The following is a 27,100-nucleotide window of genomic DNA, read 5'->3' on the forward strand; positions in this document are numbered from 1 at the left end:
TAATGGGCTCACCTTGACATGGTAAATGTGCAAGTATTTTGGCCAAAACATGCACTGTTGTGTATTTGTCCAAAATTTAAAAGGGCAATGCTTTTACTAGCCACATTTTGCTAGCAAAATAATTGCCCTTATAAATTTGCGCCATACACTCAATAGGAAGCGTTAGATTGTATAACCCTTCCCTAAGTTATTCCCAACCCTTCCCCTCCCAGATATGCGTTTGGTGGGTCGACATAGGTGTGCGCACATTGAGAGTTAGGGGTGCACAGGCACCCCCTAATGCTGTGCCCAACCCTTATGAACACCTCTGCCGCTAACAATACCCTTAACCAAAGACTTGCTTTTTAGAACTGTACTCCATTTAAAGAAGCGCCCATCAATCAATTATATGTGTGTTTGCATTGTTAATTGTACTAGACCATTGTCATAGCACTACATACCTGCGTCATCCATATATGTTCATGACTGTATTTGCATGTACTGTTACACAAAGTAATTAGAAGATTAAAACTGAAATAGGCAGGAGATTTTGGTGCGGCTGGAAGACTTTTTATATTGTAGTGAGTGCCAATAGATGATGGAAGACACGCCTGATTGACGGTGTTAGACACGCCAAATAGGTGGAGCTATGCACACTCCTTTGACAGTGCACCCCCTAATAAAATGTGCTGCGCACGCCTATGTGGGTCGACAGTGTGTAGGTCAACACCATATGTTGGCATGGGGGGTGGTGGTGGGTGGGTGTCTCCTGCTCCTTTCTTCCGCCCTCCAGTGGCCGGCGCCCTAGGCAAATGCCTAGAGCTGCCTAGTGGTGGCGCCGACCCTGACTTGACTTGTCAAACCTTTATACCGTAACCCTGCTCCCATGTACCATCTTTCTGCCCACAGACAACTATAGCCAGAGGTACTGACTTATAGTAGAAAACAGTGAAATAATTGTAATAATACAAAGGAAATGAGAGTTAATGTAGTAATTATACTCTGCTATTCAGTGTATGTCAGTGCCTGACTTGCTGGTGGGAATTACTATAATTATCATTGTATGTGTGCTTGTGTGCTGTGTGGCGGGATCAGGCACGTTACACTGGGATGTCACCGTGTGCAGCCCGCACCCCGGCAGGCAGGGAGCTGTGCGGCGGCTTCAGCACCTCGGACAGCAGCCGCGGCTCAGGCACAGCGCGCTATACCGGGGAGCTGAGCCTGGATGGGGCGGTACCGGGCGGGCGTGCGGCTCATCGTACCCCTCCTATATCGCACGCATCCCCCCACCCCCTTGCCGCCCGGCTGGCGGCCGCCAGTCTCCTCAGCAGCTGGTGATGCTCCACATTCTCCCGGCTCAACCTCTGGGAGGACGAGGTCTCACCCTCCGGTAGGGGTGTAACCAGACTCGGGTGTGGCCCCGGAAGTCGGCTCCTCCCAACATGGCCGCGGAGTCGGACGGTACCCGGGTGGCTCCCCGGTCCCCCCGGTACTCCCTCCGGGACGGCATCTGGGTGATGATGGCGCTGCTGGTGTTCTTCTCGGACGGGGCGTCGGACCTGTGGCTGGCGGTGGATTACCTGCAGCGCCACCGGCTTCGATGCTTCTGGCCCACCGTCCTGCTGGTGCTGCTGCCCTCCCTGCTCACACAGAGCCTGAGCTTCAGCTGGGTGGTCACTGACCGGGGCTCCTCGCCGGCCACCACCCGCACCTCCTGCCGCCTGTGCGCCTGGATCATGCAGGGCTGCGTGCACCTGCTGCAGCTGGGACAGGTGTGGAGGTGAGGAGGGGGCTGCTGTTGCTGCTGGCTGGGGCCATGGGCTGCCTGTGCATCTCCCTGGCTGGGGCAGGCTCTAGGTTACACTAGTGATGCTCAATGGAGCTGATGTGGTGGACAGGGGCATTACTATTGCAGAATAGGAGCAGGATAACGTATGGAGGGGGATCTGGGAGATGGGGACTGTATGTATATATCTACATAACATTTAGTTATAGATCAGTACCAGATCTACACAAAGAATGTAATATGTAGTAATAATAGAAAATACTTTGGGTATATGGAATAGCTTTCTGCCTCCTGTATGTAGTGATATCATAAATTATATCTTTGCATAGTACAGGTCGGACAAATTAGGACCAATATCCAGTTGCTGAGGGCACCAGAATATTTGTTATGACAAGATATTGCTTTGTCATATAATGTCATTAGTATCAGTGTTTGTTATGTCAAATATGCAGGTGACTTTGTTCCTCTTTTTTCCAGGTACCTGCGAGCCCTGTATCTTGGCTTACAGAGCCGCTGGCATACGGAGCAGCAGAGCCGCCATTTCTACTGGCGCATGATGTTTGAAAGTGCGGATATCAGCATGTTGCGTCTGTTGGAGACTTTTCTGAAGAGCGCTCCACAGCTGGTTCTGCAACTCTGCATCATGGTACAGCAAGGTCATGTGGAACCCCTGCAGGGTGAGTCTAAGCCCACTACTTATTTATATATGTGTAAAATATGTTATATTCCTTACTTATAAACTACTCATTTGCTACATCTTGTATAATACACAAAATGTACCTGTAGCCTCAAACACTGACAGAACACCTTACCTGTACACCTATGCTTCTGACACCTCTCTCTCTCATTGCACATATCCTTCTGCCTGGGTCCTTCCTTCACCTGTGCTACAGACACATCTCTCTCATTACATATATCCTTCTGCCTGGGTCCTTCCTTCACCTGTGCTTCTGCACATCTCTCTCATTACACATATCCTTCTGCCTGGGTCCTTCCTTCACCTGTGCTTCTGACACATCTCTCTCATTACACATATCCTTCTGCCTGGGTCCTTCCTTCACCTGTGCTTCTGACACCTCTCTCTCATTACACATATCCTTCTGCCTGGGTCCTTCCTTCACCTGTGCTTCTGCACATCTCTCTCATTACATATATCCTTCTGCCTGGGTCCTTCCTTCACCTGTGCTTCTGCACATCTCTCTCATTACACATATCCTTCTGCCTGGGTCCTTCCTTCACCTGTGCTTCTGACACATCTCTCTCATTACACATATCCTTCTGCCTGGGTCCTTCCTTCACCTGTGCTTCTGACACATCTCTCTCTCATTACATATATCCTTCTGTCTGGGTTCTTCCTTCACCTGTGCTTCTGACACCTCTCTCTCATTACACATATCCTTCTGCCTGGGTTCCGGAACCTACCTGTGCAACCACTGCTATGAAATTTAGATAATGAATGCAAAATTTTAAACTGTACAGTACAATACTCTCCTGTGTACCCATCGATCAATCGCATATTTCTAAATCAATTATTTGATTTAAATGTGCAATCAGTACAGGAACATATATTTTATGCAGATTCTCTTATGAATTCCTTAGTTCCTCAATTCTCTTCCAAACTATTTGTACCAAGACACATTGCCATGTGTCTATTGTATTCTACCTCTTATACCAGTATGTAATACATAGTTACATAGTAGGTAAGGCTGAAAAAAGACTTGCGTTCAACCTAGTATAGAGTATCCATTGCTGATTTGGTAGGTTCTGATATTTTACAGACAGATTATATTTCTTATTTGGGTACTTGTTTATTATCTAGGCGCCCGTTTTTCTTCATCGCACCTAAAAATCGCGTTGCATCGCATACAATCATATTGCATGTGATGCGATGCAACGCGATTTGACGCGATTTTTATATGTAAAGGCACCCAGATGCCTGTTTCATATGTGAAATGGCCCCCTAGACCCCATTTTTAATTGTATACCCACCCTGATGGCTAAATGCCCCCCATTGTTAACGCCACCCCACTATCAATTCCAACCCGAAGCATGGTGTGCGCAGCGAGCCCGCGAGGGGCGGCGGTACGCATACTCTGACCTTTTCATACCCCCACTATCCACGTCGGCGTGGAGTTTATCTTATATAGTGTGGCGAGCGCAGCGAGCCACCGAGTCCGAAGCGTGGTGAGGGGATGCGACTTACATGTGAAGTAATACGCGTCCCCTCGCGGGGCTCGCTGCGCTCGCCACGCTTCGGGCTCGGTGGCTCGCTGTGCTCGCCACACTATTAAAATCAACTCCACGCCGACGTGGATAGTGGGGGTATGAAAAGGCCGGAGGACGCGGACCACCGCGCCTCGCGGGTTTACTGCGCTCGCCACGCTTTGGGTTGGCGTTGATAGTGGGGTGGAGTTAACAATGGGGGGCATTTAGCCATCAGAGTGGGTATACAATTAAAAATGGCGTCTGGGGGGCAATTTCACATATTTTACAGGCATCTGTAATGGGGGCATTTAGTCCAAATCACATCGCAACGCATCGTGTCGCATTGTATACCATACAAAGCGACGCAATCTTGACTTCAAGGGAATTTCAAGGGAAATCGCGTCAAATCGCATCACATGCTTTAGGTACTGGCATACAATTTCAACATCGGGCGCCCAGATAATACACAAGTACCCTTATTTGTACCCATGGATGTTTTTATCCAGTAAATGTTTGTCCAACTTTGCCTTGAACGCATTTATTGAGCCAGCCGACACCACCTCTCTGGGAAGAGAGTTCCAGAGTTTGACTGTTCTGACCGTAAAGAAATTATTTTTACTAGCTGAACGAAATCTTTTTTCTACTAATCTGTACTCATGCCCTCGCGTCCTAGACTCCTTTCTAGTAGAAAAGAGGGTGTGTGACAGTTCCTTATATTGGCCCCTGATATACTTGTACATGTTGAGCATGTCCCCCCTTAAACGTCTCTTTTCCAATGTAAATAGTCCCAAATTGCTTAATCTCTCCTCGTAGCTTAAATTCTCCATTCCCCTAATAAGCTTTGTTGCTCGTCTTTGGATTGAATGTGACCCTTATTTTGATAATAGACACCAGGAGCTATATTTAGTAAAGTTGGATTTTGATCCTACATGTCCCTGAGTGCCTATTAGCCTAGGGCACCTGGAGCCTTTAATCCGTCCCCGTCCATTGGGATGCCTTAGTCTTTATTCTGATTGCTGGCATACCCACCACTGGTCATCCGTATGTATCCCACTCTTACAATTCCAAGCAGCACCAATATTACTATAGTATTAGCATAAGTGCTAAGTATTCAGAGGCATTCTGCCAATCAGAAGCTCCTGTTAATCATGAGTCCTTATTTTGCACCAGGAGTCAAGCAACTGCAGGTGACCTGGCTCCAAAATGATGTATCTGCTCCTAGCATTTAGCATGGGATGTATTCTGTGCAGTGGCTGTATGTATACACCCTCTCCAACCCCCATCTCCACTGCATGTACTTTGGCTGCATGTATATACCCTCTCCAACCCCCATCTCCACTGCATGCACTTTGGCTGCATGTATACACCCTCTCCAACCCCCATCTCCACTGCATGTACTTTGGCTGCATGTATACACCCTCTCCAACCCTCATGTCCACTGCATGTACTTTGGCTGCATGTATACACCCTCTCCAACCCTCATCTCCACTGCATGTACTTTGGCTGCATGTATACACCATACCTCCCAACTGTCACGATTACAGCGGGACAGTCCCGATTTCGGGTCCTGTACCGCTGTCCCACCCGCGGCAGGCATTGTCCCGCTGCGGGGGGTGGCAGTTGGGAGACCTCCCAATCTAATAGAATAGACGCTGTGCGCATGCGCACAGCGTCTATTCTCGTATGAAAATGAGGTTGTGGCTAATTAGCATAAGCCACACCCTCATTTGCATACGCCCGCCCCTTTTTGGAAGCCGCGCGCAAGTGTCCCTATTTCATTTAATCAGAAGTTGGGAGGTATGATACACCCTCTCCAACCCCCATTTCAACTGCATGTACTGTGGCCGCATGTATACACCCAACCCTCATCTCCACTGCATATATATATATATAGTATTACCATGTGTGACTCAATTAATGTAAATACACAAACTTCCATATAGCAGGATTTGTGCACCAAGAGGCAGCACATGTATCTGCTGGCGGTTCTTTAAGACAGTATGAGATTGTGCCCCTGTGGGTGCTGGTTGCTGGGCATTCAAATAGAAAAGCTCTGCAGCTTCATAAATGACCTTTTATTGTCTCAGAATAAATAATTTACTATTACAAGTGAAACGTGTAGATGCAGACAGAGGAGGATGTGGTTGCTAAACATCAGCTTACCCCCTACCTCTTGTTGTTATAGCTGGTGACCTATTTTTTCTCCGTGTTAAGCACCATCCATTTGTCTGCTTTTGTATTCTCCTAGAAAAAAAAAACCAACAGACAGCAAGGAATAATAAATTGTTTTAAATTACCGATTGACATGCCATATGCAGCTACCAAATCTCCAGGGTTTATTATTTATGCCATTTAGCTGCAAGTGTCTAGGTCCATTGGATTGGTGCACATATCTCATCTAATTGCATGTTAAGCTAGGTACACACTCTCCAGTTCTAATGAACAATATGCATTATAACAATATAGTTAACGATATAATCATGCATGTTGTTCAGTGTGTACCCACTATATCATTAACAATTCGTGCTCCTGCAGATCGTTACCGATATGCCCGATCGTGTGAACATGCAGTGAAATCTGACAATATTATCAGTGACGGCATGTTCCGTGGGTACCGGTGACAGCAGTGAACGATTTTAGTATTTATGCGATGGGTCATTCGTTTTCGTGGCACCACAATATTGTTAATGATGTGGGCGGTTCTGCATATCATACCGGGTGTATGGACCTTTAGTAAATGAGCCTTTTTGTTCATATTTAACAGTACACATACGCACACACACACAAAAACACATCTGCTTAAGTAAGCGCAGATGGATCACCTTCTACACCAGGCATGTCCAACCTGCGGCCCTCCAGCTGTTGTGAAACTACAGATCCCAGCATGCCTTGCCATAGTTTTAGCATTACCTAATAGCAGAACTGTAGCAAGGCATGATGGGACTTGTCGTTTCACAACAAGTGAAATGTGTTGTGGTGTCTGCATAATATACTCTGAACATGGCAATTCATCTATGGAATTCTGCATGAACTTTTCCAAGGGGGCCTTTGCAAATATTTGGGTCATTTCTATTCAGAACAATGTGAAGAGCCAAGAGCTCCCTCAACTAGTGGATTTCTGCTCGCACCCCAAAATCTACTACGGCAATGCTGTTTTGTGCCATAGAATGGCGCAAACAGCATAGCGGGAAACACCTTAATTGGAAAATGCTCCCATCTAAACACCCGCGAGTACCGGCCTATCAGATCTAGCAGCGTATTGCCTTGTTTTCCGTCCCGGCTCTATTCACATTGTTCTGAACGAACTGACCCCAGTGACATACAATAGCACAGCATTTTTCCATGTATTATTTGTTGTGTAACTCTTAAGGTGCATACACATGGTGCGATAAAAAAGTTAGTACATATTGCACAGTGTCTATACATCTTGCGACAGGAGTAGTTAGAAGCTTAAATGATCTTTTCTATTTCTACTATAACCAATACAATAGCTTCCGATATAAGTTACAGTATTACTAGCATTGTTTTCTTCTTTTCTTTACTGATGTTATGCCTGTGACCAGGGCTATTTTTCAGCAGGCTCCAGCAGGAACTGAGGCCCTTATTCTAGTTCACTCTTTCTGACAAAATCCTTCTTAGATGGACAAAACCATGTGCACTGCAGGGGGGGGGGGGGGGGGGGCAGATGTAAAATGTGCAGAGAGAATTAGATTTGGGTGAGTCATTTTGTTTCTGTGCAGGGTAAATACTGGCTGCTTTTTTTTTACACTGCAATATAGATCTCACTTTGAAGTAAAACCCCACCCAAATCTAATTATCTCTGCACAAGTAACATCTGCCCCACCTGCAGTGCACATGGTTTTGTCCATCTAAGAAGGATTTTGTCAGAAAGAGTGAACTAGAATAAGGGCCTCAGTTCCTGCTGGAGCCTGCTGTAAAATAGCCCTGCCTGTGACCATTAAGCCAGTGCCCACATTGAAAATAAATGGAAGATATTGATGGGTACAGTTCTAGAGCATTGACCCATTAACTCAGTTTTATAAACTCATATGTACCTCAGTCTGACCAGCACTGATATGAGAGCAGCTGCACCTGCCCTGGTAGGTGACAGGAAATTAACCATTAAATAAATACAAATGGAAATTCTAATGGCCTTCCCTTTAAAGGTGGCCATACACTGCTGCAGCAGTGTATGTCCATCCGATCACATGTGATACATCGCATGTGGTCTTTTCACTTACACATATATGATGTATCACATGCGACCCTGCTCCTCTGCCGCCGGGAGGGGGCCAAATCCGGAGATCATATGTGCAACGCATATATGATATCTGGACCAGATCTGATGCGTTAGGAGCTGCGGATTGGATCTGTTGTCAAAACACATGCGATTTGGCCAGTTTTCATCCAATCAGTCAGCCCGATCCATCGGAATCGGATGAAGACAGGCCAAATCGGACCTGTGTATGGCTGCCTTTAGATGTATCCTACTCATCAGATTCTGGTGAGTTGAAGTGTTCCTGTCGCCAGCATACACTGTGGCAGAACACTCGTTTTGTTACGGATATTCAGCATATTCATTTTAAAAGGAACTAGTGACCTTACTGAGGCACGAGGCACAAAATGCCTTCTTCGTCAGCTATGTCAGCCGTTCCTTGTGAATTGACAAGCTACAGTCTCATGAATATTCTTCCTGTCACAATAGCTGTCTGCACTGAGAGTTGGTGAAAGGTCCCTTAAATAATTGTTACTGTATTGTGTTGTAAAGTTAATAACTGTAAAACATTTCGGTACTTATGTAATATCTGGGCTCCCGTTTTTCTTATGAGACCGCGTCCCCTCGCGGGGCTCGCTGCGCTCGCCACGCTTTGGGCACGGTGGCTCGCTGCGCTCGCCACACTATATAAAATCAACTCCATGCGTAGTTGGATAGTAGGGGTATGAAAAAATGGGGTGCATTTAACATGGGAGCCCAGATAATACAGAAGTACAAACATTTCCTTTATTTGCATTGATTTCTCCTTTCACTACTCTTTGCTGTCCTTTTTCTGTTCAGGTCTATCTGCCACTGCATCTCTCCTGTCTCTTGCCTGGATGATTGCTTCTTACCAGAAGGTCCTGAGGGATTCCCGCGATGATAAGATGCCTATGTCCTACAAGGGTGCTGTGGTGCAGATCCTATGGCATCTCTTTACCATTGCCGCCCGAGCTCTGGCTTTCTCCCTCTTTGCCTCTGTCTTCCATCTTTACTTTGGCATTTTTATTGTTACTCACTGGTGTCTCATGACATTCTGGATCATTCAAGGGGAGACGGACTTCTGCATGTCCCGCTGGGAGGAGATCCTATATAACATGGTACTGGGTATCATATACATTTTCTGCTGGTTTAATGTTCGTGAGGGACGGACCCGCTGTAGAATGACCACATATTACATCATTGTTCTAGCTGAGAATGCCGTACTCACTGCTTTGTGGTATTATTATCGTCCTGAGTCAGATCTTGGTGACTTTTATGCTCTTCTTATTGTTTGTTTAGTCATCTGTAGCTTTGCACTTGGTGTCTTCTTCATGCTTATTTACTACAGTCTTCTGCATCCTAATGGACCAATGTTTGGATCTTCAAGCAGCAGCTGTGTATTTACCGAAGGTCCTGACTCTTCTAGGACCCCTGAAGCAGAGGCCACAGAGAGCCTTCCCCGTACTCTGCCACGGACTACAGAACAAGAAAGGGACTTGGTAGCAGGAGACAGGGACAGCTGTGTTCCAGTTTTTCAAGTGCGTTCTACTGTTCCCCAAACCCCTGTGACTCGTGGACCCCGTGCACAGGGACCTGTCATCCGTATAGATCTTCCACGTAAAAAATATCCTGCCTGGGATGCTCATTTCATTGACCGCCGCTTGCGGAAGACTATTTTGGCCCTGGAATATACTTCCCCAGCCACGCCTCGTGTCCAGTACCGCACTATAGGGACCTCCCAGGAACTTACTGAGTATGAAACCACTGTGTGACCACTTCTCAAGACTTAGAGTACAGGAGAGACTGAGGAATTATACTGCAAAGCCTAGACGGAAGGCTCTGCAAAAGTCTAGAGGGAAAAGGATAGAATAAGCACTCCAGTGAGAAAGAGGCAGGATAGAGGGCCTGATGGGGAGATCCCTGAGAACCATGATAGTTCTGGGATTTGTCAGACAGATAAAGAAAGGTGGTATAGGAGAAGATCATTTGAAGAGACCTAAATAGAAGACACTTTGGTGTGTGTGTTTTAACAGGACAGACTCTGCAGAGCAGACATAGGCAGCCTATGGATCTCCAGTTGTTGTGGCTGTGCCAGTCACTCATAAAAGGCTGGGAGCTATGACTAACTGGCAGGGCATTCCAGGACAATTGGTTGAACAGATGAAACACCACAGGTTACCTATTCTGCCCTACAGTCTGGAGTGAGTGGCATGAACCTGTAGAGGGCAGAAGCAAATGTGGAGCTAATAACAGAATGTAGCCTTTCTGTGGTAATAAGGGTTCATGTCAGGAGAAATGGGTATATGAGACTGGACCTGAAAGAATGATAGCCTCATAAGTTGGAGGAGACAATAAGATTCAGTGACCGCAAAATGACCTCAGTCCCAGAACAGGGTGATAACCCTGTCTGGATGTGATTGGTGCTACTCATGGTATAGGTGTGTGTGTTCTTGTAGAGAAGGTGACATATCTTTTGTGTGCACATAATTGTCCTCAGTGTACATAGTGGTGACTGTTTATATGGGCGTATTCATATGGTCACAGCTAGAGCCTAGAAACACAAGTAGCGGTTTCTTGCTATTGCGTGTCTGTAGTCACCGCATCACACACATATCCACAGATAACCTGACTGCATATTGATTATTTTGAGCAGTGCTTCCAATTTTTTGGGTATGGGTTGGGGTGTGGGGTGGAGTGACGGGGTTATTTATTTGGTTTAATATGATGAATAACACATTTCTGAAGTCACATGTCCAGCAAAACAGCTACCAGGTGTTCAGTGCACCACCAATGCAAAAGACACTGACAATGCTACTGTATATCAAAGAGCACATGAGCTGACACCTACAACCTATTTACCATAGATGCCCCTTTACCCTGCTGGGTGGATATGGGAAGACAGTACAGTGTAGTGTAATATCATAGTATAACACACATCAGTCAGATCATCACTGGCCCTTCAGTAGTCCAGGTTGAACCCTTCTTATTGTAAAGGCCTTGTTTTCATACAGGAGTAGAGGACTTTAAAAAAAAAAATGATTTTTATTGACGAATAATCATAAAAATGTAACAATACATGTACAAGACAGAACTGTAGCAAACCTAACACAACATATACAAATAATTGTTGTCACTGATATAAGTACTGTGGTATTGATGCATTGTCTGTCTAAATGCAACATAACACAACAAACCCATATCCCCAAAACACCACGTAAAATATATACATAACAGAGTACAGTCATAATAAATCAATGCTAAAATAGACCTACATAAGTTATGATACAGTAAGGTGGAATAAAGTGAAGTGGTTTGTTAGTTTGATTAAAAGGGGACACCTGTGGTAGTTATTTCCTTGTTATACCAAGAGTTAAGCTGAAAGCATTTGTGAAGTGCGTCTTTAATAGGTGACGACAGTGTATGAATATATGGCAGCCATGTTTCAAAAAAAGCATTCGCTCAGTCTGTCCTTCTGGAGTGTGGTATCAGTCCAGTCCATAGAGAACAAAAACGCAATTCGAGGATGTAATAGATTTATCGGGATCGAGTCAGGCTTAATCCATTGAGAAAGAAGGGTTTTCTTGGTGGCCGCAGCCAATTTATTAAGTAAGATGGGGGTTGACGTTGGGCAGGATGTTTTGTTAATTTGAAATGAAATTTTCAAGTCTGAGTTAATATATGTTTGAAGATTGTGCCACAATGTTTGTATTTTTGGACAAAACCAAAGGCAGTGAATTATATCTGCGTCTGGGGAGCGAGTAGAGGACTTTTAAGTTATACCTCTATCTATACTTGTGAGTCACATTGTGATCCGGTTAACAGGGTAAACTGGGATTTGTAGTTTCTGTGGCTGGATTGTGCAGGAAATCCAAGCATTGCATGTCTATGGGGTGAATGGCATTCTGTTTCATCACCAAGATAAAATGCTCTGCTTTCTTGTGGTCTATAAATTCTAAATCTCTACGGCCCCCATACACTTGTGCAAGGTATCCAATGCTAGCATTGCATTCGATACCTGAAAGTGACCCGGCAGCTTCCCGGGGGCTGGATCACATGCAATATATCGATGCACACAGAACCGCGCATCGGATCAGAGGTAAAACACATGCGATGCACACAGAACCGCTCATTGGATCAGAGGTAAAACACATGCGATTTGCACTTATCCGATTTATCAGCCCGATGCCTTGAAATTGGCCAAAATCGCACTAGTGTATGGGCACCTTAAGCCTGGCATAGGTGGAATAATACGTTTTCACACTGCCATATTATTGGATTGCAGAAGCCTTGCAGAAGTGATGTGGGCAGTACCACTCTGAATGCAGCAGTGCTGTGTATACACTTATAACAGCATTCACAGGCCTTGGTGATCACAACAAATCACATATAAACATATCAAATATTGTAATACTATGGCATTTTAGAACATGTTTCATTCAGGGGAAAAAAAAGAGAGAACATTATGAAAATATTTAAATTTAGTCATCTTTTATTAATATGGTTTATAATGTACTATTTTGTTTTAATGTGTGAGGGCCAGATGCACTAAAGTTTCAAAAGTGATACAATTGAGAATGATACACAGCCAGCCAATCAACTCCTGCCTTTCATGTCACAGACTGTTTTAAAAATGTCAGGCAGGAGCTGATTGGTTGGTTATTTATCACTCCATTTTATCACTTTTGAAGCTTAATGCATGTGGCCCTTTGACATTAGCTATTACTCATAAAGCATGCATTGTAAGACTATTGCAACCTATAATGTATAAAGTTAGGCTGCGTACACAATAGATGCCTTTTTAAACTATGTGGGTTGGGTTCTAAACAGCCAATCATGTAAATCGTCCAGTGTGTACGCTCTATCACGTTGCCAATGTGCATTCCCACTAGTCATCTGGCACGTCTACTAATGTTTTGAACATGCAGAAAGAATTGTATATATTGTTGACAACAGCATACCCCTGGGTGCTGCCACTGACATTACTATATTAATGATGGAGAACCTTGGCACTGCAGCTATTGTTGAACTACACATCCCAGCATGCCTTGCAACTGTTTTAGCATGGCCAAATGGAAAAACTGTAGCAGGACATGCTGGGATGTTTCGTTCAGCAACAGCTGGAGTGCCAAGGGAAATCCTTGAAGACATTGCATCGCTTGGATGTCATCTAATGTATAGCTAGCTTTGAGTTCTGTCCTCTATATAAAAATATTGGACTCCTAATATTCTTCTATTTCACAGTATTGGGTGCATCAGTCCATATATAACACACATGGCTGTATCTACAGTATGTGTTTACATTTGCAAGTGGGTATGGAAATGAAACGCGCAAGGATACTCATTAAAGAACAGGTGGAATTCACAGAAATGAGGGGATCCCAATTTTTATGCATCCCATTAGTGCAGGCCTGGTCAACCTGTAGCTTTCCAGCTGCTGTGAAACTACAAATCCCAGAATGCCATGCCATAGCTTTAGTGTTTCCTAATAGCAAAACTATGGCAGGGCATGTTGGGAATTGTAGTTTCACGACAGCTGGAGAGCCACAGGTTGGGCAGGTATATACTAATGTCTCAAACAAGTGCAGAATACACAAAATAATACAAAAATGAATTAACATATGAATGCTGGTTATTAGATAGACGTTGCATTTGGTAATTTAAAAGTGAATGTTTGCCCATATTTTGTATAAATGTGAACGCTCTCGGATTATACAACACCTTGCCATTGATATGCCCTCTGTTGTACTGGGAAATTACTGTTCCCGTAACACAGTGGTCCTGAACCTCTACCCTCTTTCCCAACAGGTCATATTTGTGGAAAAAGGCAGGATAATTACTGACTCAGCCAAGTAGGCTCACTCACCTGTACATACTTTAAGGAATATAACCTGACCTGTTGGTAGTACTTGAAGACTGAAGTTGAGACCCACTGCTGTAACATAAACGTGTCTCTAAAATTAATTTATTCTGACATATAGAGTACGTGGCCAAGAACAGCTTGTCAGCCGCATGTTCCATCATTTGTGCATGAGTAATTGCTGTTTTCTGTAAGACAGGCAGAGATAATAGTGAAACCAAAATGTTCAGTTACAGTGGGTGGAGGCTGCTATGCTGTAATTTATGTGTAGACCTGGTGGGCACAAGCCTTCAGCATTGTCAGTACTGATTTAGTCTGCTGGTGATCTGTTAATATTAGGTGGTGGCATTCCTTAGTCCTGATGTAAGGTGCTGTTCATTGCCTAATATTTGAAGGTGGCATCCTTCAGTCCTGGTGTATTGTACTGATGATCTGATAATATTAGGTGCTGTCATCTTTATTCCTTATGTAATGTGCTGTTGATCTTCTTCAAATATTGGGCAGTGGCATCTTCAGTCATGACCTAATATGCTGCTGGTCTGTGAATATTAGGTGGTGGCATTTCAATCATTACATAATTTGCTGCTGATCTACAAATATTGGGTTGTGGCATCTCCAGTCATGACCCAATATTCTGGTGATCTGCACATATTAGGCATTGGCATCTTCAGTCATGAAATAATGTACTGCTGATCTGCAAATAATGGGTGGTGGCATCTTCAATCATGACATAATGTGCTGCTGATCTGCAAATAATGGGTGGTGGCATCTTCAATCATGACATAATGTGCTGCTGATCTGCAAATAATGGGTGGTGGCATCTTCAATCATGACATAATGTGCTGCTGATCTGTGAATAAGGGGTGGGGACATCTTCAATCATGACATAATGTGCTGATCTGTGAATATTGGGTGGTGTCATCCTCAGTCATGACCTAATGTGCTGTTGATCTGCAAATATTAAGCATTGGCATCTTCAGTCATGATATAATGTGCTGCTGATATGCGAATATTGGGTGGTGTCATCGTCAGTCATGACATAATGTGCTGCTGATATGCGAATATTGGGTGGTGTCATCTTCAGTCATGATATAATGTGCTGTTGCTCTGTTTACATTTGGATCAAATGTGATTGTGGAAAATGTACAGATTAGCCTTTTATGTATGAAATCTTTCTATAAGCTATAAGTATGTATTGAAAAACTGAGTGTGTACATATAGGAAGGTAATGTTCTTTTATACAAGTATATATAAATTGATTTGGTGTATTTACATTACACTATCGTGTAAGACTTTGACTTGTAATTTTATATTGTACCTTTTTGATCCTCCATGGTCACAATCAGGGTGTCTTAATTATAAGAGTTGTGGAGCGCCAAAAAATGTGGGAAATAATAATGGGAATATTGTATCTTTTTTTTTTTTAAGTTAATATCTTTTGAAATATTTGAACTGTTTACAAGGGAAGTCTGCTATGATGCTGGTTCAGATGCAATGTTCTGCAGTGCACATTTCGGGGCAATACTCTTCTGATTTAATCTTTTACGTTTGATGTTGACAGAACAGCAATAAAGAGAAGCTGGAAACTGGAACCTCAGGTGAGGCTTGTATAAATGATCATTAGGGCTTCTCAGCTGCATTAAATAGAGATGTAAAAAAAGGAAGCAAATGGATACCTTTAAAAATAATACTGTGAATTAAAGGAACAAGTTGTTCTTGAACCTGCAGACAAAGACATTGGTCATTTGGAAAGTGTACCATCTATTCATCAGCTCATGCTAAATCTTTCCTCCAAGATTATCTTCCATTAGGTATAGTGTGCTCTGATGCTGGACTGCCCCTTATATTTATGATTAGTCACCTGTGTTGAAATAATTAATTGAAGAAAAAGATTTTTCAACACATAAGACGACAATCAGAAACTGAGGGGTCGTCCATGAGCAGATAAGGAAATGGGTCATGTTGGAGGGTCTGATATAAATTGAGTATTCTTTGGAGGCTAATAAATTACCATTTGCATAGCTTTCATTAATAGAACAATGATGGCAATAGAGACTGTAGTTCTTCTGAAATCCAGACGTCGGCCGTTTCTAAGAGTTCATGTTTTCCATGTCTCCGTGCTGGACACGATACATTTGGAAAGATCTACCAGTGGTTCTTATTTAACATATGATTCTATGAGGCAACCCATAAAGCAAGGATTGTTCTACCCCTTTCACACTGAGGCTCTGATGAGAGATATTGCTGGGGCAACCTGGGTCCTGGCTTGATGTCAAAGCATCAAGCAGGGTTCTGTGTCCCGGATCCTTTGCCCTAGTCATGACCAAGGTCAAATCCCAGACCAATGTGGATAAACTGTTATCTGAAAGCTGCAACCCGCGTTATGTTACCAAGCTGCTTATTGGAAGATCAGGAGCAGAGAGATATGATTTCAGCCTATAAAGTTCACTCCTAATGACTTTAGGACAGATACAGTATGGGTGCATTTTGAAAGGGGATAATCTGGGATTAACCCTGGGTAAAGATGCAGTGATAAAGAGTTTTAGTAGCTGTGACACATCTTGAAATCATGTTCACATTATCTGGACCTGGGATTTGGGTGGGAAATGGGTATTAGTGTTTCCCAAAGACTGGATTCCAGAAGCACTAGCCGGAAGCACCTTACGCATGTTCAGCGGGGTCCAGGTGATATCACTTAACAATGTCTTCAGTGTGGGACTGCTGATATCGTTAACGGTCCTATGGGTCATTTAGTGTGTGCGGGGATTAATAATGGTTTTACAAATTGCACAAGATCCTGGAATTCAACACATGATCTGAGCAACCAGATCAGTTCTGCAATCACTGGGGCTAGATAGTGTAGTTAGACTATACCCAGCGCACAAGGGGGGTTATTCTGATAAGATCGGTTCCCCGCGTTTTCACACAGGGGACCGATGTTTTGCATCTGTGCATGCGCAGATACATTTCTGTGCAGATGCAGGGTGTGGGCGTGGGGCGGCAGCAGGGGGCACAGCCCATGTGAACGCCCAGTGTTTCATGGGTGTTCCCACGAAAATGCTGGGCATTCCCAGGGAAATCTGGCAATGTCGCGGGGGCTTCCCGCACAGGGCACTTGCAGATTTCATTCTAACAACAAAGATATTTTGGTTCAGTTAGAACACTTATATAAACCAAAAACAATGATCTGATCTTGGGCGCTGCAACCCTAATTTTATCTAACAATATTACACTATGATCTATATTTTCATTTCTCCATATGTGAATCCCTTTGTTTATTAAAGGGGAGAACCATAATGGTATGAATTGAGAATACAGGATGATACCCTGTCATCATATTTGCTGGACTTTCACATGTAAGACTGCCCTTGTGTGTAAAAACACTTTTATACCATGTGATGGAAAGCAATAGTATAAAAAAGTGCACCTATCCGACTTGTATGTAGCCTGGGCAGCCGATTGGTAAAACTATACATACTTGCTGCTCGATATGTCCGTGGGTTGGTATTACACTCTGACAGATGTTCCAATATATCTACACTGACTGTGCTGCTTGTCTAATGCAATATGTCCGTGATCAACGTTCAGATGTATAGTCTGTAAGCAGGGACAGAAGCACTATGCCATATGTCTGCATTAGTGGGTAGTGTTATATTATCTCTCTTTCGGGCTTGTCAAACTCTATAGAACATAATGTTAAGGTTACAAATTTTTATTTATTTTCATTTACCATGGGGTTTTTTTGTTTGTTTTTTACAATTTTACCACTGCATTTTCTTTCTGTTTTGTTATTTAAGAAATGGAAATGCTAATACTGTAAACACCACTATCCTAATGCAATATGATAATTCTGTTTACCATTAGCCTACATTTCAACTTTCACATTATTTGAAGTTCTGTTAAAATATTATCTTTGGCTTCAAATTGAACAGTTTTTAGATTTGGTTTATTGCCCTGATCCTCCAAGTAATTACTGCAGAATAACTGCCACTATACCTATGTATCATTCATTTAAATATTTGCATCTCCACTAGCCGTAAACCAATTGATTACCGCTTGTTCATCAAGGAGTGTCCAGTTATAAGTTAAGTCAATAATCATTTATTTTCCACATTGTAGTCCAAACTGACCAAGTCGCTATTCAAATGCCCTTTGGTCGGAGATAAAACTATCTAACCAGCATATATCAAGATAAGAATAAACTGGTGTATTTGTCCTGGTCACTGACTAATAAGATCCGGAATGCCCTTCACTTCAAAATGGCTTCTTTGTGATGTCCAGTGTGTGTTGTGTTATGGGGACGTACATGTCAGGGTCAGGATGGTGGCAACTTCAGGGATGCACAAGTGTGTGGTGGACAGTGGGAAGAAGTTGGATCTAGGTCAGTGGTTCCCAACCCTGGTCCTCAAGTACCCCCAACAGTGCATGTTTTCCAGGTCACCCGGCAGGTGCACTCATTATTCAGGCACATATGAAAAGATCCACAGGTGGAGCTAATTACAGCACTTGTGATTCTGTGTGGAGACCTGCAAAACATGCACTGTTGGGGGTACTTGAGGACCAGGGTTGGGAAACACTGATCTAGGTCATTCCTTGCTTACTAGTATGTGTGCTTTTACATGGAAGTGCAGAAATGAGATTTCATTTTGCGGCATGAGATTATTGAAGAGAGACAAAGTCACGGCAAATACACATTTACTTGTTTTACGTGAGGCTCTTAGAGGTCAGGTTTATTTTCTTTGCCCACAGTGGAACACATATTGTAATTTCCTATTTAACTTCTGTGGGAGATCACACTTCTCAATGCAATTTTCTAACGTACTGAAAACCATGAAGCTTAAAAAAAGGTCCATATAATGAAGAATGTATTGATCTCCTTCATTTTTCTGAGTTATATATATTTTTTTTAAATCACATAATTTTTATTGATGAACTTTTGTATACATACAAAAGCAAGGTTCAAAAATACAATTCAAAAAGTTATGAACAATGGTACATTGTCAAAATATTTGACATATGTGTGTCGTTCAAACATAACTGAGTGACATATACTATGAAAGGTCTTTGGAATGAATAGTGGGAGGCATTGCAGGGAGGCGACGGGCACCCAGGCAAGGCACATATAATCAGGACAGTAGAACAAATTAGGGGGAATGGTCTTGGATGTACAGCGAAGTGTTCTGCCATAGGCCCCAGACCTTGTCATATTTACTTTCACATCCACATTTAGAGTACATAAAGCATTCATGGGAGAGAGAGGGTGACATTAACAAGCGAGATCCACATAGCGTGAGAGGGAGGGTCTGGGCTCATCCAGGTTCTAGCAATACAGACACGGGCTAGAGTGAGAAGGTTGTTAACATTTAGCCGGATGAGTAGGTAAGAGCTCCTCCAGATCAAGACCAAAAGTACAAATACAGGGAGCAATAAGGGGGATCTGAACTCCCGTATCTGAGTTATATATTTCTTAATAAATTATTGTTGGTTGAGTATCCCGTATCCAAAATGCTTAGGACCAGGAGAATTTTGGATAACGGATTATTCTGTATTTCGGAATATTTTAATATTTCAATGATGTATTTTGAAGTATCTTGCATTCTTGCTGTATAAACACATCAAACACATGAAATGCACACAGATATATTTTATTTGTTCAAAAAACAAGGTTTCAAAACATGAAACAAAGTTTGTGTACTATCTCAGATATTGAATTTGAATGCCAAGCAATCATTGTCTTGTACATATATATAGTGGCAGTTACATATCATGTCCTCAGTAGTGCTGTTACATATGTCCCCAGTGAGTTTTTAGCACAAAAAAAACAATTTTTTTTTTCACTTTCTGGAATGTATGGTTTTCTGAATAATTCTGATGATGGATATTCGGATAGGGGATACTCAATCTGTAGTTCTGTACTGAGAAAGCTTATCAGTTAGTGCTACTTGTAGTAAAAATTGTATACCACACACATGCTAGTCAGTTCAGCTTGAAGCCAATGGAACTGCATATATGTGTGTGTGTGTGTGTATTTGGGTTGTGGGAGGTCACCCACTCAAGCACAAGGAGAAACTACACAGATGACGTAGCTAGTGCACTGTTTGATCAAGCCACAGCCCCAGCGCTGATAGGCAGCAATGATTTCCATGGTGCCAAAATAAGTATTTTTGTTTTAAGTTAACGTTATGCATAAATAAGCTTCATCCAAGCAGTATTTTATGAGAAAAATGAATAAAGAGAGCAGTCATAAGGTGGTAGTGGGTTAGACTTTAATGTGACGTTTGTACCATTTCCATCCTGAGCATTTTCTGGAGCATCTTATTAGTCAGAATATTGGGCACACATTTATTTTCCAAACTTGGATTGTGCATACATCTTGAAATTCATAGTAGTGCAATTACACACATAAGGAGGCATTGTGAAAGGAGTTATGTGGAGTTTCTGGCTTTCCCTGATGGAGAGTCATGAGGCATATCTGTTCAGATATTGTCTATTACAAAGTGTTCAATTCTCTTATTTAGTTGTCAGCTCTTCTGCTAGATGCTTCTGAGGTCTGTGTTTGTCAGCCTGAGTGTTTATAATGGAAAATTATGGTAGAAACATTAGCAGACTATGATTATACATACCTATTGCAGTCTAATGTTGAAAAGCATTAAAACCAAATAGCACATCAGGTTTTTATTTCATTTATCTATGAATGTGTACTCTTTGAGACTCCCATATGCCCACTCGTTAGTAACTCGAATGTCTTAGTACATGCATTCCCAACCTTGGTCATCAAGACACACTTACAGTCCAGATATTTGTGCTATCTAGGATTGAGCACAGGTAACTTTTAGTACCTCAGGTATTTTAATTGAACCATCTGTGCTTAAGGGGCCCATTTATCATGATCGCATTTACAATGCGATCTGGGCAGGATATTACCGCCCAGGATCGCTTTGTAAAATGCGATCCATATCGGGCGAATGTATCAATTTTAAGGGCGCAGGGTCAGGGCTCCGATAGGAGCCCGTCCCTGCGAAGCCCTAACCCGGAAGCCGGGGAGTCAGTGCATGCGCGGTTATGTGCGCCGACCCCTCTTACCGCACTGCCCTGGTCGGGCAGTGCGATGTGTAGCCATAGGCTACAATGGGCTATCGCCATATCAGAATGGCGATAGCCCAGGGGTGAAATGCCGGGCTGCCCGATGTTGATATATCGGGCAGCTTTGCATCCCCCATAGATACCTAAAGGGGATGCGGCCGGCGGCGCTGCAGGGAGGATCGCAGCAGGGATCAGAGATCCCTGCTGCGGTCCCCCTTTGATACATTTAGGAGATACTTAATATTTGCGGCTAAACCCCGAAAACGTGTGTTTTTGGGGATTTAGCCGCAAATATGGTTTGATAAATGGGCCCCTAAGTTGCCCTCTTTGTTGCTCATCTATGCCTAAGTCTGGATATCACAAAAACCTGCACTGTGTACACAGTGGCTGATATACTGGCCATTCAATTGAACGGTCGCTATATCGCTGGAAAATCCTCCAGTGTGTACCAGTGATATGTCTGTGAATGGTGTGTTGCACAGCTGATGGCTGATATAACTAAAGATATATTCGCGCATTGTGCGGTGTGTACAAGTTATCCGCCTGCTGCCCGTACACCCACACCAGAGCCAGCGGTGATTGATGGCTCAATGGGCGGGAGCATACAGATGCGCCCGCCTACTTGTGACATCAGCCCCAATGGATTGGGCAGTGTGTATGGAGAACACGCTGCCTTATCCCTCTGTAGATATATCTGCAGATCAATTGATCTGCAGATAGATTGGTTTGTACCCAGCCTTTGTGCCTTTAGGATAGAGGCTGTAAATGCTATTTCTAGTATCATGAAGCATGGGGCATTCGTACAGCTTATCAACAGGAGATCTCTTAACTCGGCAGCTATCCAGTCTTAAACTAACTTGCTCTTTGGGCTCTATGGACACTGTAAAGGGCAGTATTTGGCACTGTAAAGGGCAGCTGTATATGGCTTCGCGAATTGTTATTTATGACTAAGGGCCACAATTTGTATATGTTTAGTTGTGCAACTTTAGTGGTAAGAAGATTCCTTTGTTTACTAGTAGTTTTCATACTTTCTTTAATGAAGAACTTTAAGATCTCACAAAAACCTTTAGAACATACTTTTAGGTGGGAAATGTATGCAAGTCCTAACATACATGAGGGGGGGGGGGGACGCTGGCTATGCCTTACGTCAGATTTGTATACAACCCTAGTGTTCTTATTCTGGATGTTACTAGAGGTTCTAGGACTGAGTAGCAAGAATATTTCCAGTCCTCTTATTAGCAATAACCAGTATAACAATTGATTCAATGCTATCCATTGTGATCATATTTACAGCCGCTGACTGTTACATTTCCACGCTGCTAATTGCAGGAATTGTATTCCCGATTGGATGATTCACTTTCCATTCTTATTACTGGACATTTACTTCTGTTTCCTCATTGGACAGTCTCCCTTGGATGGACGGCCTCATTTAGATTTTGGTAGCTAATTAGTCCTTTAGTCTTGTTTGCTAATTAAGTTGATTTTTCTACTTGTTTTTTTTTTTCTAAAATTATAAATGAATGCTGAAATTCCCATATAATACACAAATTATGCTAAGATGTGAATTGTGTAAATAATATATTTATTAACTATACATTTAGTTCTGATATTATTACTTATAATCGGTGAGTCCTGTTTTTTGGTGTTCACTAGAATATACTTGTATTGTAAGGAATCATTTCCCCCTTCTTTAAATTATAACTGATATCAAAAGCCACCTCTAATTTCTGTGACCAGTATAAGGGCCGCTATGTATAAAGAGCTACTTGCTGACTATTAATGTACAATCATATGAATGGGTATGCACTGTATAGTATCACTCTTAACTGTCTATCTGAGATTTTTGATTTTAGGGGTCCGTTTAATGCTTGCTTGTGCAAGTGCTTGCTGTAAGTTTACTGATTTCCGTTTCCACCTTCTGATACTATGGTCACATGCGTGAACACACATACATAGGATATATCACATGACTGGGTGAAACCAGAAATTACAGGCAAACCAATTGCTGTGAAATTTCTGCCTTGGCAAACTCCCATTCAGTCGCGTGGCACAAAGTTAATTGGCATAGCCAACGTGAGTGGAGATTAAAGGGTCATTTGTTCCAAAACACAAGATTCCATATATGAAATAGCGAAGTTTCCCTCCACCTGGTAGAACTTTAGCTGTGTTTAATAAAATTACCATGAGAACATTATCTTAGGGGGCTTATTTATCAAGTGATAGTGATCAAGCAGATTGGCTCCCATGTGTCATGTGTCAAGCTCCCAATGACAGTAGGCTGGAGCACCATTTAACATATACAGGACCAGATGTACTAAGCTTCAAAATAGATAAAATTGAGAGTGATAAACAGCCAGCCAATCAGCTCCTGCCTGACATTTTTCCAACACAGTCTGTGACATGGCAGGTAGGAGCTGATTAGCTGGTATTTTATCACTTTGAAGCTTAGTGCATCTGGCCCACAGTGAATGTTCCCCAAAATATATTTACTACTGCTCTCTCCTGAAATGGTTACATAGATATGTACATATTTTTCAATATTATTAGGGGGTTTATTTACTTATGACACACTGGAGTTGTTGCATTGTGAAGTTGCCCATAGCAACCAATCAATTTTGATGTAGAATTTTCTACGTACATTCTGTAAAATGATAGGTAGAAGCTGATTGGTTGATATGGGAAACTTCTCCACTCTTTTCACTGCTTTATACATCAACCACCTTGTATTTTAGGGGTCTTCAAAGAATATTCATCACATACACACACAAACACACACACACACACACACACACACAGCAGAGGTGTCAATTTGTATGTTGATACAACATTCAGTTAATCAATTCAGTATGTGCTAATGTCATCACTGAAATGTGAGGCATAAACTGTCTAATGCCTCAGTCATGTTCCTTTTGGCTCATTCACAAAAAGGCTGCCTCCCCTGTCTTTAGAAAATAGGAAAACTGTGTTCTTCACATAGGCCTACAGGCAATGACCTCATACATCTACCTATGGGGGACGTGTTTGAGAGGCTACCATTCCCAGATTCTGATTGGAAGTTAAAGGTTTACATGCTGCTGATTGTATATTTATTGATTATTCCAGTGCCTGGGTTCCTATTGCTCACAGGATTGTCATAGATATGTCACTGTTGCTCTGTAATGTGCACAAAATCCTTTTGAGTGGGGAAAGATCAGGATTCTAGGAATCTTTTTTTGTAAACACCAATTTTTTGTATATTTTTCATTTGGTGCTATATACAAATAATAAACGTAATTTCAATACTGACTCACGGTATTTATTTTCATTTACTGTCTACATTAGTAATACCCCTCTCACATTGCAAATGCCAGGCCGCACCTGGGATTTGGACACTTGGCCGGTTCGGGGAGCGACCCGGCATTTGCAATATTTGGAGTTCACACTGATGTCACCCGGGGGGTGGGGCGGAGCTTTGGTAAGTCAGGCGGGGGAGGAGGCAGCACTGAGGTGAACTCGACCCAGGTTACCGTTCACACTGCCCAGCAACCCGGATCCAACCATGGAATAACACTGCTTATACCCCGGGTCGGAATGCCGGGTTGCTGGACCGGGATATACTACATGGCCCTTTCACACTGCACACCGGCCTGGGTCGACCCGGCAACAACTCAGGATCGACCCAGGTTATTTTTACAATGTGAAAGGGTTATTAGTAAGACAAGACTGATGGCTGCAAGCAATATACATGGTTTGTAGTACTACTAGACCTACATAAAGTTAAATCAGAAATAATTTTGTACAAAAGGATTACTATTAGACTTTACAACATCTTCAACGCACAGAAATAGAATATCAAAGTAGGACAAGAGATGAGGGTAGGTCAACCCACTAACCAGCAGTGGTAAGTCACTGGGAGGAGGAGGAGGCAGTTTAGCCCACAATGGGGGTGATTCAGGTTCGGTCGTAAATGAAAGTTGGACACAGTGAATATATCTTACATGTGTATTGTGCCAGCCTTATCCTGGGAATATGCAGTACAGGTCCTGCTTCTCCAGGTGTAGTACGGTTGCAGGCGTCAGTTGAAAGACAGTCTGCTGCCATAGTTGCAGGGACGGAGTGCCAAAGGCTTTCGTTTCCCAAAACAGAGCAGTGTTACTTGTGTATTTGTGAAGTTGCAGAGGCCAGGGTTTCCGTCTTCAGTGACGGAGCTACAGTGGCCAGTCTGCGTACTTCTGGGTTATTCAGCCGGCTGATGGCGTCACAGGTAATCTGATGACACAGCTGAAGACCACAAATGCATGCAGGAGACATCTATTTATTCCAGATGCCTATTTCCAATCAAATCCAAACCACCCCCAATGAGCCTAGACCCAGACAATGGGTGACCAGTGTTGGTGGTTGAACTGGGATGAAGGGAAGGTCAAGGACAGAGAGGTAAGCAGTGATTACAGAAGAGGCATGGCTGCATTCATGACAAGGTGTGGGACTGGTAGAAAGTTGACTTGGCAAGAAAGTGAGTTTCAGAAAGGATGTGGAGTGTGTAAAATCTTAGTGGGGAACATGGGAGAAGGTAGCCAAGGTTTGGAGGGAATCTGGTGATCAGTGGAAGAGTGGAGATTGTGACTGGATTCTGAGGGATGAAATGAGATGAGCAGCAGCGTTCATGACAAGTGATGTTGGGGGAGGCCAGAGAGGAGGATGTAACATATTGGAGGCAGGAGATGAGTGCTCCGATGCAAGTTTCCATGGCATCGGGTAAGAAAGCCTGATCCTAGCAATGCTGCAGAGACAAAGATTTAAAGGGGGAAGATTGTGATAGGATTTACTTTTTGCTCGGAAACTAGTTTTTACACGAACAACCTGTATTTCCATAGGTTAATTCACACTTGCGAACAACGTTAGCTTCAAGAAATCAACAAAAACTCAGGACAGTACCTCGCTTTTAGGACTTTCTCTAAACAGTGGATTACTGATCACCACTTTCTTTTTTGTGGATGCACACACAGATCCCTGCCTCCTGTCATTGTCCTGGGGAGAGCAGGGACAAGCTGAACTTTCAGGGGTGCATTTTCAGAAAGGTACGTTATAAAATATTATGGCTGTGCCCAACACTTATTAGGAGTAGGCCATCCCTAAATTCCCTCCTCAAAAAAGGTTTGAATGTGAGTTCATAGGTCACAAGCAAGGTGAGACTGGTTCTGACAATGACCACGAGCCCTGTGAGATGTATTTTATTGTTAACACGATTTCACATATACATTATTATATGATATATAGAGCAGTGATGTACTGCAAGCAAGCTATAGCAAACATTCAGATATTGGGCCAGATTCTCTAAGCTTCAAAAGGGATAAAATGGAAAGTGATAAACAGCCAGCCAATCAGCTCCTACCTGCCATGTCACAGACTGTGTTTGAAAAATGTCAGACAGGAGCTGATTGGCTGGCTGTTTATCACTCTCCATTTTATCACTTTTGAAGCTTAGAGTATCTGGCCAAATATCTGAATGTTTGCTATAGCTTGCTTGCAGTACATCACTGGTCTATATATCATATAATAATATATACCAGTATATCAGTCTAATGTGGTTTGGCATTATGAAAACTCCATTTGCACAGGATAGAACATGACCTCACTTATAGCACATTAAAGTGACCCAATTTCAAAACATTCTTGCAGAATAACATAACGAAAGTAAAATCCCCATATTCTACTGACTTTCTCAAATATACTTCTTTCCACCACTGTCAATGGAATGCTCTGGACACTGCCAAACAAATATGCTTATAGTCTCTCATCGCAGGTTTTTAATCCCCAACCTCCTCCCTTTAAACCCTTTTGAATCAGGGTGCTCCCGATTTAGCTTCATACTTATAGGGCAAGGTTATCAATAGAACAATAAACCTTACCCCTGAAACCTGCTGTCTAGGTGTCTTTCTCGACTCCCCATATCCTGTTTGTATGCAAATTGCTG

General features: G+C 42.9%; 1 protein-coding gene across 1 annotated transcript; it reads left to right on the forward strand.

Annotated features, from left to right (window-relative positions):
- The first annotated feature begins 1,073 nt into the window (after nt 1-1,073).
- XKR7 (XK related 7) lies at nt 1,074-24,432 on the forward strand. The gene is made up of 3 exons (XM_083146628.1): nt 1,074-1,759; nt 2,243-2,442; nt 9,027-24,432. Exons 1-3 carry the CDS (start codon nt 1,422-1,424, stop codon nt 9,977-9,979), a joined length of 1,491 nt encoding a protein of 496 aa, XP_083002754.1. The 5' UTR covers nt 1,074-1,421; the 3' UTR covers nt 9,980-24,432.
- The last annotated feature ends 2,668 nt before the right edge of the window (nt 24,433-27,100 follow it).

Source organism: Crinia signifera, chromosome 6 (genome assembly GCF_055691185.1).
Source record: "Crinia signifera chromosome 6, ASM5569118v1, whole genome shotgun sequence".
In the NCBI taxonomy this organism is placed as follows: domain Eukaryota; kingdom Metazoa; phylum Chordata; class Amphibia; order Anura; family Myobatrachidae; genus Crinia; species Crinia signifera.